Source organism: Brachyistius frenatus, unplaced genomic scaffold (assembly GCF_029030835.1).
Source record: "Brachyistius frenatus isolate BFR_SWC_R1_liver_20210118 unplaced genomic scaffold, ASM2903083v1 Contig_45, whole genome shotgun sequence".
Lineage (NCBI taxonomy): Eukaryota > Metazoa > Chordata > Actinopteri > Embiotocidae > Brachyistius > Brachyistius frenatus.
This window is the reverse complement of record NW_027210644.1, coordinates 831,617-847,474: the sequence shown is the minus strand read 5'-3', so window position 1 is coordinate 847,474 and position 15,858 is coordinate 831,617. Positions and strand designations below refer to the sequence as shown.

At 39.9% G+C, this 15,858-nt stretch overlaps 1 protein-coding gene across 1 annotated transcript; it reads right to left on the bottom strand.

Moving 5' to 3' along the window:
• Positions 1-267: 267 nt before the first annotated feature.
• Positions 268-14,278, bottom strand: p3h1 (prolyl 3-hydroxylase 1). Its single transcript, XM_069703235.1, has 15 exons — positions 13,720-14,278; positions 12,016-12,168; positions 11,529-11,718; positions 11,248-11,379; positions 10,174-10,313; positions 7,384-7,473; positions 7,230-7,282; positions 6,983-7,110; positions 6,737-6,864; positions 6,540-6,635; positions 5,884-6,034; positions 5,156-5,273; positions 4,976-5,051; positions 3,138-3,278; positions 268-2,929 (listed from the first exon to the last, which is right to left on the bottom strand). The coding sequence occupies exons 1-15, from the start codon at positions 14,182-14,184 to the stop codon at positions 2,456-2,458; spliced, it is 2,535 nt and encodes an 844-aa protein (XP_069559336.1). The 5' UTR covers positions 14,185-14,278; the 3' UTR covers positions 268-2,455.
• Positions 14,279-15,858: the final 1,580 nt, after the last annotated feature.

The window sequence follows — 15,858 nt, the reverse complement described above, 5'->3', positions numbered from 1 at the left end:
TGTGTGTGTGTGTGTGTGTGTGTGTGTGTGTGTGTGTGTGTGTGTGTGTGTGTGTGTGTGAGAGAGTCCAGATGGCCTCTCTGTGCTGGCATGACTTCATCCACATGCTAAACCTACACAGACATCACATCACATATCTCAGAGTCATAGCTGCCTACACTCCACACAGCAGTACAACAGATAAAATAGACATTTAGAAAAGGAGGAGATATACAAAAAATAAATAGAAATAACAGTAGTTCTTTTTTTTCTTTTCTTTTTTTAAAAAAAAAAAAGCTTGATTACAATTTGATTAAATCATCTCGTCTGACTTTTGATGTCTCATCAAGCTGAGATGAAGATACTAATTCATCATTTTATTGTTTATGGAGTGGTTCCCAACATGGGGGCTGGGAGCCCACAGGGGGTCCAAAGATAAATCAGAAATGTCACAGGACGATTAAATAAACACATCATGAAAATATACAGTATATACAGTGTATTATATATCTCTTACATACAGTTGTAAATTTAACTCATTTGTTAAATCATTTTTCAGCTTTTTTGTAAGGAGATACTGGATAAGCCACTTAAAGCAGCTATATCATCAAATGTCAGAGTAACAGTGTAAAAGGTGTTTTTTTTCATGGTGATGATCAACAGTTGTTGTGGAGACTCCAATAAGTTCGCAGAAGTGTGTTTTCTTGTCTGGCTGTATCTATTGAATATGATATTATATCTGGTATGAGAGCGGTATCAATGTGCTCTTGTAACTGTCGACAAGAAAGAGAATAAGTATCTCCCAAAATGTCAAACCATTCCTTTGACAAGATGACACTACAGTCAATCGTATATAAGCGCTCCAGCATGCTGCTGCGAAGCTTTTGATCAGATCCTACAAGGTCTAATGTAACACATGTGACATCTTGATTTGTTTACACTGGCTTCACATCAAATTCAATCACGTTTACGCTGCCTGCATTACAGAACCTCAGGATTAATCTGAGGTTTGATGATCAGTTTTTCAGGCAGGTTAAAGAAGACTCATGTTGAAAGCTCAAATTGTTGTACCTGTGTATGCATTTTAGACAGCAGATCTATGACAAATCTTTTTAACCATGCTGGGTTACCGGCGGCTGAATTATATTAAATTGATACACTACTATTTTATAGAGTATCCTCAGAAAAGTTGTGGAACACTTTTGGCAACAGCTGTATTTACCCATTTTCTTAATGATTCTTAATTAGTGATTCCCGTCAATGTGATTGACCCTGTACACAAAGATGCAACTGGGGGCGGTTGGCTACTGGCAGCCTGCTCACATTTATCATAGTTATGTTTATTGAAGTACTTATAGACAAATAAAAGTATTTCCTTCTGAAAAAAAGTGAAGAATGAAGTACTTAAACTACAAATACTGAAAACTGTATTTAGATAAAGTACAATATTACTTGGGCAGAAGTACCTAGTTAATTTTTACCACTGTAGGTGCAAGAAAACTTCAATCAGCATGCTGATGAAATGGATCAAGATGAAAACTGCAAGTTCCAATCCACTCTGTGGTCATTGTCCCTTTTCTTGGATGTTTCCGCTTCACTGATTTGTTTTTCCAGTTTGGCACTAGGAAACTGCTTTTTAATTCTTCTGCTGATAATAATGATAATTCTCTAAGCTCACCTGAAACCTGGAAGCAGAGCACTTTTTAATGGATCTTATCAGAGGGCTCATTTTAGTTCGTAATATATTTAAATATAGAAATCCAAGATGAATTATATTTAAACAGCAGCATCCAAAGAGAAACAGATTCATCAGTGCAGGTCTGGACACAGGTTGCTTTGAAGACAGAGATTCCTAAAGGGAAAGCAGTGAAATTTGCTGCACTTCAACTTGAACTCGAGTGACACCAGAACAGAGAGCAGTGGGGCTTTGAATGTCTCAAGTTTTAAAGACATTAAAGCATGACAGCAGCAGGATTCCCCAGAACTGTTTTATCCAAAGTGAATTTGTTATGGCTTGCTAAATGTGCAGTGAGAGTGTGACAAATTACTCGAGAACGCTACAATGCTGCCACCCAGTGTAAGCTTGAAGTGCTGCATGACGTTAAGAAGCATCGCTTTTTATTTCATGGATTCACACAGGATCTCCTGTCCTCTCACTTTTACACTCCGCTGCTTGAGTCCAAAACAGAACAACTCAAATAAAAAGAAAATGAAGAGAGTTCAGGGTGAAAAAAAAATAGATGAAAATACCTTCTTTAAAGCTCGTGCCAAGTAAAGATGGCTGCAGTGATTATGGGTACTTGAGCAGATTGTCAGCACCAATAAACTTATTAAAAACCCAAGTAACATCCACCATAACCAAAAAAATGTAAGGCAAATAAAACCCTTCTGTTTTCATTCAACCAGCCACAGAGAAAAACTCAGAAAATAGTAGAAAAACAGACACCACATGGAGACAGTCACACGTGCTGTTTGATTACAGCTCTACCTTGATGTTCTGAGAGTCTGAGGCCGACGTGGAGACCTTCTTAACTTTTACTGTCTTTTTTGCAGCTGGTTTTGTGTCCTTTTTATCAGTCTGCTTGGCTTGTGTTTTAACTGTCTTTTTTCCATCTTTTTTAGCAGGGGTTTTTACTTTTTCTGCCGTCTTTGCCTTTGCCTGGTCTCCTGCATTGGCTTTTGGTTTAGAGGCAGTTTTGGTTTTAGTGGCTGCTTTGCTGACCGGTTTCACGTTGTCCGTGTCCTTTGGCGGGTCAGCTGGCGGATCCTTTGGCTTCTGCTCTGCTGCTTTATCGTCTTGTTTTTTTTCTGCTGGCTCTGGATCAGCCTGTGCAGGAGCTTCTGGTGGAACCGGTGGAGGCGCTGAAGAGTCAGTTGTCTCCTTTTTGCTGAATTCCGAATTCACAGGGGTAGAAAACATCTTCAGCAAATCTTGAGCTTGGATTCTCTCCTACAGAACAGAAGAAGGCAACATTTGAGGGAAAGCAGAATATAAAATTAAGCACCAGAAAACATAACTAAGACTTGATATTGTCTTTTTTTGATGCCTACAAAAACTGAATAAAACAAAATCCTTGTTTTTTTGTTTGTTTTTGTTCTCGCATTGTTTTGCATTGATGATCTATTGATGATCCACTGATCCAAAACTACGTCCATACCTTTTCCTCGTGAGAAGGATCCAGGGTGAACCACAGCGCCACAGCACACCTCTGACCCTTGGTGACGGCTCTGACGCCGTGGGGGTTTTCCTTCCCTGCTCCGAACCCGACCACGCGACCACACTGCGGATGCACCTCGGCCTGGAGAAGTCCAAAAACACACAATGTTTCTGGTTCTGTTTCTATTATGCACACAGGTGAATCAGGGAGCAACTTGTAATGACAAATTTAAAACATTAGTATATTTTATTATTCAGAAACTCAAATCTTTGATTGATTTCTTTTCAAAAACGAGTCTTTTCACAGCAATTATAGCTTCCAGTATTCTCGAGTAAGTCTCTGCAGGCTTTGCACACTCAGATTTGGGCAGTGTATCCCATTCTTCCTGTAAATCTTCTCAACCTTTTGTCAGACTGAATGGGAAGTGTCTGCGAACTTCCCTATTCTGGTCTCTGCACAGAGGTTCAACGGGCCAAGTCAAGAATGCCGAGGACTTCCGTTACGCAGAGGAGACCAAACTGGCATGGGAGGAAGGGAAACTGGCCTCTGTCAGAGACTTGTCTTGAAGCCACTCCCACTTCCATTTGGCCATTTGTTTCGGGTAAATTTTGTGCTGAGGGGTTAACCAGCCTCAGGTCTCTGTACTCTGCAGCAGGTATGTCCAAAGACTTCTCTTTATTTGGCTATTTCCCTGTCCCTGTTTCTGAGAGGCACCCCATATCATAATATTGCCACCACCAAGCTTCACTGTAGTAATGTATTAACTAGATGACAGGCATTGTCTGGTGTTCAACAGACATGGTACATGTAATTACATTTTTCATGCAATCAGATTAGAGAATATTTTTCCACATGCTCTCAGATTCCTTTAAATGCCGATAAAGCAACAGCACAGAAGCCAAAGGATGCGCCAGCTGAAAGACAAATGAATATTGACCCAAGAAGGTGGGAGGAGCTGCATAAATCGCTTTGGTTGAGAGGTTGAGAGGGTGAAAACCTTCAAATTCCTTGGCGAGAACATCAGCGAGGACCTCACCTGGACTCACAACAACCAGCAACTTATCAAGAAGCACCGTTTTTGTCAACACACAGTCATGTGCAATAATGCATACCACACTTTATGACCAACAGTCAAGCACACCAGATTTGTACTCTCTGCTGCTTCTTCCACAACACTGTACAATTTTTGTTCATATTTCTTGTATTTCTTATATTGTATTCTATTTAACTATTTTATTTTTATTCTGAGATATTTCTTTAAGTTCATTTTTTTAAAGATTTTGTGAATATTTAGATATTTTCTTGTTTAGGTTAGGGAGGACCAGCAAAGTAAGAATTTCTTTATACGGTGTAATTTCTTTATATTGTGCATTATGACAATAACGTTCTCTTAATTTGGTAAACTCCTGCCAGAAGGCCAACTATGAAGAGTCCTGGTGGTTCCAATCTTCTTAGGTTTCACAATTACTCCTGGGAACACTCATAACTTAACCCCGAGCTATGCCTTCCCAAACTTTTCTTGTGGAGGTCGACAGAAAATTACTAAGACTTCCTGTCTTGGTTTTTGTCCTGACATGATGTGTTTCTTGTGAAATCTTATATACACAACGGTGTGCGGTTTACCCAAGATGGACTACAGTTAAATTCTACACAAATCTTAAGGATTATTAAAGCAAAGGGTCTGAATACTGTTATAGATAACATAAATAATATAATAAATTTACAAAATCAAATGTTAAAATCATGTCTTCTGGGTAATTAATAGCATGTTAATTGCATTTTTAACAATTTAAATTCATTAAGGGCTTATACTGTGCCGCAGATAGAAATATATTTACCGTGACTGTTTTGGCGTCCAGCTCAGTGAAGATGAACTCTCCTCCTTCAAAGTCATCATTCAGATAAAGGATGGCACTGCAGCAGAGAGACATCAGGATGTCAGATGGGTGCTCGTCACCAGGGTTGGGTGGGTGAAGGAGGGCATTTCACAGTGTATTTCTGAGTGTACGTGACCTCACCTGTAGTCTCTGTGTGTGTATGCAGGAGGTTCCTTGATACACTCGTTGAGCTCAGAAACCAGCAGGCAGTTGTCCACATGAACAGAGTGACTCAGGTCCTCACGGTCCTCCTGCTTCTCTAAATAAAGAGCCGCACAGAGACGTTAGACTAGTTTAGATCCTGACCACACTGTTTTCACTTTTTCAAACCAACATTGCCAGCCAGTAGCACTGCACCAGGGATTTTTAAAAGCCGCATGAAAAAAGACTGATTTTATATTAACAATACATCAACGTCACCCAGAATTACCAGATCACTGCAGCGTCTTTCAGCTCAATGATTTCGGTTTCACGGCAAGCAAATCCGATATCACAACCTTTTTTCCATCATCAGCAGGCGGCTTACCTTAGCTAAAAGCTTTTGATAAACCCGACCTGTAAACGCAGCAGCAAACAGCAGGCAAACACAGTTATCGACTAGCTGGTTTTAAACAAATCAAATAAATCTATTAGTTGTAGGTGAGAAAAAAAAAATACTTCCTGAGACTATAATTCTACCAATATGCCTACATTATAAGGCTGGAAATGTGATGATGGATCTAACAGATGTCAGAGATCATTTTATGAATGAACCAATAATAATAAAGACCAATTACAGATTCATCCTTACTGGAAGCAGGAAAACAAACATACGTGTATTTGTCCCCACAAGAGAACTGACACCGACATACCGTCAGTGTCAGACTTACCATCGATGGCAGAGCGACAGACAAGGTGGGAGTAGGAGAAGTAGAGCTGAGTGTCCAGGCGGAAGTAGGACTCCAACACCTTCTTCACTTTCTCACTGAGGTCGTAGAAGAGACGAGCGCTTTTCAGCGGAACTATCCCCTCTTGTCCAAGCTGTGGGAGGCGGAAACACGAGTCAAAGTCTTTAAATATAATTATATATACAGAAGCGTTGGCATGTAGGAAACGGGGGGCTATTGTGTCAGCATAACATCACAGGTTTGATTGAATGCTTTAGGTTTCATGTTTAAATACTTTTGCCACAGGAGAGCTACAGACCATAGACTGCATACCCCAATCAGCCATAACATTACAACTTCTGACAGCCAAGCACAAAGTATCATACAAAAGCCCAGCAATAAATCCTCCCTTCATGGGGATTATAATGTACAGTGGCTATTAAATCTGATCGAGAGAAGTATTTCATTTTTTATGTTCAATTTGCAGATTGTAATTTTTGCTGGTCCCCTGGAAAATACTGCATAGACTCTGGTTGCAAATGACGTCAAGAGCATAAAATGGCAGCCCCCATTTTTGAGATATTTACGCTTCACTTTGGTACAGTGGAAGGAAGTGGTGACATATATTCCATTTTTTTTTAAAAGTCTGTACAACAGACCTTGACAGCCTTCAGGACAGTGACTCCCTGGAACATCTCACTGGGCGAGTGCGGGGATGGTTGCCCCCTGTAGCCGTCACCTTTCAGAGCCGCTGCCTGGGAAATAAGCACAACATCATGCCAAGATGACACACACACACAAACAGATGTCAGGTGAGGTGACAAAGGTGTTTAACTTCCTTCTTTAGGTGACTCACATTGGAGAGTCGGTGCAGCTCCCTGCACTCGTCAGCACTGATCACACCATCCAGCAGCACGCGCTGAGAGCCGTTCAGCTGCTTGGACATCATGGTCACCTTGATGTCATCATACAACAGAGCACCACCTACAGAATCAAGGTCACAGTCCAGAGTTAAACATATAATAAGGATAGTAAAGTTTGGCTGTAGAAGTTGGTAACAAAATACTGTACTGACATTTGGTACTCTAGGTCAAACATTCACCTTCTGGTGGCGCTATCATCTTGGTCATATCTGTGAAATCTTTCTTCTTCTCCTCAACCAGAGTCTCAATTTCCTTCATTAGGTTTCCTATCTCCTCTGTGATCCTCGCTGCAGTCTCTCTGTCAGCCCTGAGACACACAAAAAGATGATGGATTGACTGAGGCCATATAATATCTTCTTTAATGGTAAATTAATAATATGCCAACACAGATTTGCTGAAAGAAATACAACGTGTCTTAAATCTTACTTCTGTTTGTCTCTCAGTTTCTTAGGCATGACGTCTTCGGGGGTCCATATGTCCTTAAAACCAAAAATTCACAAGTCAAATTCCACATTTATTTTTTCAGCATTGCATAAATAAAACAAAATGTGATCGAATAATAACCAGTTTATTCACTCACTGGATCTACAAAGGTGATTCCAAAGGCTTCAAATCCAAAGTAGAGCAGCTCTTTTTCCAGTATGGACTGCTGCATGTACTGTTTCACCACCTGGGGATCACAATTTACAGCCTGACAACCAGTAACAAAGCTCCTGTACCCACATTAAATAAGGACTAAAAGCTAATAATTACACCCCTGATTTAAGATGTTTTCATAGTTCTTTTTGTCAAACAGAAACAACCTTTATGAGCTGGAACCAATTGCTTTAGGGGCCTCTTTCACCCTGGCAAAACCTATGATTGGTTCATGTTGCTGGTAATACCATGTAAGCATCCTGAGGGCAAGATCTGCAGAAGCTAAACAGATCTGAAACAGCTTATCATTTCATCTTCATAAGTGCTATTAAGATTCTCTATTATAATCTCAAAAAGCCTAAAATTGGAACAGATACTAATGTTTTTTTTTCACATTAACAATTATATGACTCCAGTAAGGAGACAATCAGTAAATCTTTAGAAATTGGCTACAAATGCATAGTTTCATTTGAATAATGCAATCAAACAGCTGAGCACTGTGGCTTTAAGCAAACCTTACTTAAGACCAGGAAAGTGGATCACATCACTCCAGTTCTGAAGTCTTTACACTGGCTTCCTGTCCAACAAATAATTGACTTTAAAATCCTGCTGTTGGTTTATAAAGCACTGAATGGTTTAGGGCCAAAATACATTTGTGATCTGCTGCGACCTTATGAACCATCCTGACCCCTCAGGTCGTCTGGGACGGGTCTCCTTTCTGTCCCCAGAGTCAGAACTAAACATGGAGATGCAGCGTTCAGTTGTTCTGCTCCACATATCTGGAACAAACTCCCAGAAAGCTGCAGGTCTGCTGAGACTCTCAGCTGCTTCAAATCAAGATTGAAGACTTTTCTGTTTGCTGCTGCCTTCAATTGAACCAGACTCAAGGATGTTGATCAATTTCCTGCATTTTATTACTGTATTTTATTTCTTAAACTGCACTGCAACTTTTATTTTATTTTTAGCTTATTTAATGTTTTAATGACTGTTTTTAATGTTTCGATCAATGTTCTCAATTGTTTTTAAATTTGCTTTTCCTTTGCCTGATGTTTTGATGCTTTTAATGGTTTTATGTGAAGCACTTTGAATTGCCTTGTTGTTGAAAGGTGCTATACAAATAAACTTGCCTTGCCTTGCCTTAAACATAAGGAAATACAGAATTTAATGGGAACTATTTTCAGCTGCACGTTACTACACACTTGGTGCATCAGTGAAGATTTCAAGCGGCCAAACGGTGTGTATGGAAGCCAAAATAAACAAATATGTAAACCAACACAACTGTGTGGCTCATCGAGTTTAAAAGCAATGGAGTGATATGGCACAGAGGTGTAAGATGTATTCCGGCATGTACACATACAGTCTACGGCTGCTCTGCTAAACTTGCTGCTAACGCTCCACTTTGCTGCGAGACACGGGGTCACATCCACGGTTCACTTAGATCAAATCATACCTTTAAATCTACACTAATTAGATTGGCTGAAAAGGAAGGACATATCTGATTGACTAGAGGTAATACATTCCCCTTTGAAAAAACTGCATTTGTGAATCCAGCTGTGTCAGTGCGGTCTATAAAAAAAAACAACCACAAATAAAAAAGAAATATAATATCGAAATATAATAACCAAAGTCTTTGATGATAACTGTAATTACTTTTAAATGCATCTACAAGTACTTGTAACAATAAATATTTGTGTGTACATAAGCAACACATTTGTGAACCTTAATTATTTACATGTGGTTTGTCTTTTTACATTGAAAAATATTTTTGAGGAGTCATTTATATATCAATTCTTAAATGCATTTGTAAATCATACGGTGTGCATTCATTGATATTGGGAGTGACCTGACAACATTAGGCAGCATCACTTTCTGTAGTTCTACAGCTGATATTGCACTGCTGGCTTTCATGGTTAATGGAAGTTAATGAGGAATACGTTGTACTTGTATTTTATTTATTCTATACTTGAGGGTAAACAACTCAGAGTCTTTTCCTACTGACAATATGCAGGATTTTGTTTTAGTGCTAGAGTAAAAATTGTAGCCTATGAGACAATTTTGAACATTTTCATTATTTGCCAATAAGAAAAAAAGGTAATGCATTTTTATCTTTTGTATTTGTTTTCTCAGTTGAGGCGAGAAGGTGCAAAACCATGACACCAAAACCAAGGTTCATACTGAACTATGAAATGTGTGTGTACTTAAACCCCTAGTCTACTGCTGAAACAAAACAATCAATAAATGTACATGAAGAGAGGAAAACAAATGAATTCCTTCATTTTTTTTTTTTTTTGTTAGAGGTCCAACCTCTGAATACATCTCCACTCTTGTAGCTTTCACATGCATATTTCAGGCTAGAAAGTGAGTTCACTTGTGAGAGTAAAAAAATCTTGACCCGGGCAATAATCACTTAGTCATTAGTATCGATCGATAAAGCTAATAAGCCACTATAAATATTGCTTTATATAACATTTAGTGCCTGGGACAGTAAAACCTTCTTTAAAAAGCAACAAACTTTTGTGTGTTTTAGATTACCATCAGAGCTTTTTTTTAATGTCTTTTGTGCCCTTCAGTAAATGTGAGTACTAATAGAGGCCATTTTTCTGCCAGTGCATGTTGTGTTGTGGGCTGATTTACTGCTGACGCTGTGGATTAAGAAAACAAACTGCTAAAAATAAGGGTACTCGTAATGAGGTGCTAAGAGTGGAGGCCACTACTGAAAACAGTGTAACTGTACCTGTCTGGCTGATATGGTCCCTGCCTTGTCTTCACCCAGCACGGCAGAATAATAATTCAGGTTCTGGTTCATCACCACGTCGTCAGGGTGGAACAACAGGTAGGTCTTAGCACACTCTATGGCCTGCTCATACTTCTCACCTGAATAAAGGGGGGGAAAGAGCAGGAGGGTGAGGAGCGGGTCCAATATTATTTGTTAGTCAGATTAAAATTGCTTTTGTTGGATATTGTCAAATGAAGATTCATGTTCATACTCGAGGCTCAGTTTTCGAATCATGACGTAAAGATAGATGCTTTGTCAAGACTGAGAACATTGATGATGTTGTTACCAAATTCACAATATCTACTTCACCTATTTTACAGCAAGCAGCCTGCATTTAAAGTTTAACCTGTAAAGCAGGCTTTGGCTGCTTTATGGCATGTGTTTTTGGATCCTGCTACTGGGGTCCACCAAATTTAGAAAATGTAAAATTTGCCAAAGAAACCTAAACATTTATTTATTTATTTTTTAAGTAATCAATGTGTAACAATGAGATAATAAATAAATCAGATGTCACTGCATGCGCTACTAATCTTGTCAGGGATGAACCTTCAATATTGTAAAAAAAAAATACAGTGTTTGTTTATGATTTAAATGTGTATTAACATTTTATAAGTACAAATATTTTCTGACAAACCAAGTCTGATAGATAGCGCTCACATTTTTTATGTTGAACTTTGTCAGTCTTTTTCCTTTTTCCAACGCTGAATGCTTATTGGTTGTTATGCAAATGTTTGATTACATCTGACCAATTACCTGAAGGGTAATACAGGTGTATTTTAGGTATCAGAAAGGCATCTGTTCTGCATAGATGCCACACTGATGAGGGCTGTTAATCTTCTTATCTATCTGTAAACAAAGAGACTTCATAAAAGGCCAAGAACGGCCCTCTATATGAAACAAATATATCTAACCATAAGCAGCAAATCCTTGCCTGTTGAGGCTTTCATTCTTTGCCACATTATTGTTAAGGGCAGCGGGTCGAGGCACATTCTGCACAGTACAGGCTGTTAAAGAAAGGGCTGCGCGACTCACTGTTGTAGTAGGAGAACTGCAGGTAGTTGAATTGTGAGGGCAGGAAGTCCTCGAAGGGCTTGTCTCTGCCAGCGGTTGAGGCCAGCTCCACAGAGCAGTGCTGCTTACAGTTCAGCACCTGCATGTAGTGGTCTGACGCACACAATCACATTGACGCAAGTTGTTACTGCACTTGGCGGATGCATATTTTCTATGCAAATTACTCCTCCGCATGCCACTTTATACGAAACTCTCAGTTTTTCACTCTTTTCTGTTCAAAAATCAAGGATGCACTGCCTCACCAGTCACGGTCTGGAACAGGTCTGCACTGTACTCCATGTAGTTGTATCCATCGTAGTTGTAGGCTCCCTCACACAGAGCTCTGCACTCCTTATCGGCTGTGAAGTACTCATCCACAGCCACTTCAAAGTGTTCAGCCGCCAGGCCAAATGAGTCGTCACTATAGTAACTTTTCCCCAGCAGAAATTCAGCCTGAGGAAAGAGTTTGTATCACTGCTTGTGCAAACGTGATACTATACAAAAATTGTCTTTTCGAAGGTAGCAGTCTAAAGTTGTCAAGGTCGATGTGTATTAAGTGAGTCAGGTAGGAAAAGGAGTTCAAATCGTGTGGAAAAATATCAAAAGATTTCTGATAAACTTAACGAGACTACTTAAATGTGAGCAAAAAAAAAAATTCAGATAATCAGCACACCTACTGAGGCTGACCGTGAGGCGAAGGGGAAAAAAAAACCCGGCATAACACTGATCAGAGAAGGAGTTTGCTCTCACCATATGCAGCCTGGCCTCCAAATCTTTGAAGTCCTCTGCCTGTACGCCTGCCATCATCCTGTAGTACTCCAGATTCTGTCTCATCTCCATGTGATCTGGGTTTGCCAGGAAGAACGTGTTGGCAGCTGCCACTGCCTTGTCCAGCTTATTGATCTGAAAAAACACAGGTCTTTTCAAATCTTTTGCTCCTATTTAATACACCTGAAAAACAGGAGAAACAGGTATATTCACAGCTAGTTTGTGATATGTAAAACATGTCCCCCTACATGTGCCTCCCATCCAGGGGGTTGTCTTTCCAGCTTCCTGTGTTAAAGCAGCAATGGATGACTTTTTCTGCTCACTTGGGAGGAATGGAACAAGCTATAAACACAATATTGTTGTACTATAACCGCATAATTATTTACACATGTTATCATAATCAGAAGAAGTCCAAAACCAGCAAACACGCAATCCTGACGTGTTTTTTTTGTATCCGTTTTTATAGCTAACTTGTTTGCTGAGAGTAACCTATGAACACATTTAGCAGACATCGAGCAAAATTATTATTTATTTTGGGTCATATTTTTGACTCCTTGATGAATGTAAGTTCAAAATTGACCCTCCCTTTAGCTCTTCTTCAGTGTCCACCAACACTTGAGACCAATATTTTTGCTCTTTAGTTGCTACATCTTATGTATTGAGATTTTCTTTACTTGTTTGATCATAAAACAAGTCTGTGGTGACATGTGCATACTATGACAGTATCAGGGCCGGGTACAGGTTGAGGGGCTTGAGAGGTCAGGGACCCTTGGGCTAGAGCCTTTGCATGAAATGACAATTCAAATTTATTTTGAAAATCTTGCGCAAAAATCTAAGTTCAGTTCAAAGATGGAATATTGTCATAGGGACATGGCAAATTACTATAAAGAACTGCGAAACAATTAGAGACACCAGTGTAAGAGACTATTTTTTGTCTCTTTTAGTCAGGATGTCTTCTATGTAAAAAGGGGGGGGGAGGGCTTTAGACTTATCTTTCGCCCAGGTGCTATATTTTTTGAAAATCACTGACTGCCTATACTGAACTAATATAGACCTGCACAGCAGCTTTGTTTATGATGATGTGTCATTTCTTCCGTATCCACGGAGTTTTGTGGCAGATTATTTTACTCCAGCCCTTGTCATGCAGCCTTTAGGTTCTATCTCAGAATTACGTTTATTTTCCACAACACACATAGCAATCTAAGAAAACTTTAAACACGAAACAATTGTGTTTATTAAAATGTTTATCTGAATAATGTTGAAAATTAAACAAAGCCAATCGGGTCCATTTTTTCTTTTACATATAAAAGTTCTCTGATGTGGCAACCTGGAAGCAACAATTGAGGCCTTAAAACCACGGAATCCCCAAATTGTACGTCCTAACGTCAGACTCGCACAGAAGCTGACGCCACCTTAAGACGTGGCATGGCAGTCTTTGGTTTGGGGGGGTCGGGGGGGGGGGGGGGGGGGGGTTGGGACATTTACAGTCCTCACAAATTGAGGCTTAAATGAGATTACTAAACAAGAACGTGTGCAAAGTTTTCACATCGTTTGCCCTTCGTGTTTAGCCACTCAGTCACACTAGAAAACTCTGCAGAGGGGTGATGCATATCAACAGAGAAGCCGTGATTGCTGCCTTGGCCGTTACACTTGTAGCTCACAGCCCAGTTATATAGTTATAGCTACCTTAAAATAGGCGACTTGTAAGTAATTATACGGGCTCCTCTTCTTGAACTCCAGCTTCACTTCTTCGCCAACTAGATGCAAGTTTGGTAAACCGAGTTTCGCAGTTTCGCAGGAGTTCACACAGTCCGCCCGCTTCAGGATTTTCTGGAAGAAGCCCAGATCGTCCACAGAGCCGGTCCCCGGTATGGGAACTCCAAAGCCGACCAAAGGCTCGCCGAAAGCGGTCTTGTTGGCGCAGCTCAGACGGCACTGAGCCTTCACGTTGCGCACCGTAGCTTTGTTCTTGAGCGCCTTCTCCATGTTCAGGATAACAGTCAACCAGTCCCCCTTGTAGTAGGCTTCCACCGCCGTGTCGAAGAGGAAATCATAAGGCTCCAAAGTCAAGTGATTGCTCAGATTAGTGTCCGACGTGCACAACGGCACAACAACGAGACAGAGAAACGTGAGCGCATAACGGAGCTCCATCGTGCCCAAACGTCCGGGACGCGCAGCGGGACGGGAGCCTGGACCTGAGACCGAGGAGCCGGTGGAGAGAGGAGGTCTTCTTTCTCCGGCAGGAATTCGTCAGGAGGTGGGGTTTGAACAACTGGGACGCCGGTAACACCCCCATACGCATGTAGCAATTGCTATAATGCCATACAGAACGAGTTGGATTTATGCAGCATACAGTAAAATATCCATTTATGCTGAGCTCAAATCAAATTAATTAAAAAAAAAAACACCTTAAATTCATTCAGGGGAAAAAAACAACAACATGATCTGTCGTTAATGTTTCTCACTCCAAAACGCAATGGCCGGATTACCATCCTAAAGGGCCCCCGGGGTACGTGGTCCAGTTTGCAAGATAAAAATGAAGGCATGTTGACTTCAGTTTAAGGGAATAATAGCTATATTTCACTGTTTTCTTACATTTTATAAACAGAACATTCAGTTTTAGAAGCTTTTGTTTGCAGCTTTAAAGTCATTTTATGTTGGAACAATTGACCTTGTCTGAGGTATTCTGTGTGTAACTTGACACAAAGAAATAGAGAAAATATGATAAAAATACAACTAAAATCATTCAGGTCATTTTTAAGATCGGGACCCTTTTCGAGAGGAGGTCCACAACATGGAAGATAGGAGTCATCTTAGCTGACATCAGGGCTGCTGCTATGTCACATATAAAAGGCTGTGCAGGGCGACAGGAGTGCCTAAAAGACAACAAAAATAAATAGAGAGCCTAAATCCTTTATACCCATAATGATGATGAATTATTTAAGGTGAAGCACAAGAGGTACCCTCACACTATTAAATACAATTTGCTTAAAATGATGTTGTGAATTATGGTGCCCCCTCTCACAGGTTTGTAACTATAACATGAAAAGAATAGCCTCAAAAAGGTAACAGGAGTCACGGGCAAAGAAGAGGACAAATAAGAAACTGCAGAATAATGCTCCTGCATCATTTGCAAGTTTGAGATCCTCCACATATATCTCTCATTTATGGGATGGAAAAACCAACATCAGGTAGATTAAGGTGATGCTCCACCACCAGCTTTCAAAACCGTGTAAGCCATCAACCATAGAAACTCAACTCAACAAATGAACATCATTATTCCATCATTCTTCAATTCCCAATTTATCATTGGTGGCTGATGAGAAAAAACAAACAAAAAACAACAAAAAACTGCCATCACTGTTTCAGAAAAACTTTCACAAGTGTGCACGCAAAGCATTATGGGGCGTGGAGGGGGTATTTAGTCGAGATATTGAACCATTGGCGAGAACAGAGACAATAAACAAAACAAACTAAATATAAACTTGGCTTTAACATGGTGTCAGGCAGTTACTGTGAAAAACATGTTGCAGAGCTACTGTTTAATGAGGTGCCGTAGGCTATTATTGTGAATATATAGGTATCATAGGTATAGTTATCATTCCCATCTTTTCTTTTAAATGTTCTGTATCTACGCGTGGCTGTTATTAGCATGCCTGAAAGCATGAACGCTGTGATCAGGAAATATAAAAATAAACCACAGAAATCCTGATTAAATTATCATTGCTGCTGCATAATTATATATAGAAAAAAATTATATTCGCATTTAAGCACTAAATACGTGTTTTTTTTTTTGTCGGTGTTTTTAACAGGCACGCGTACGGA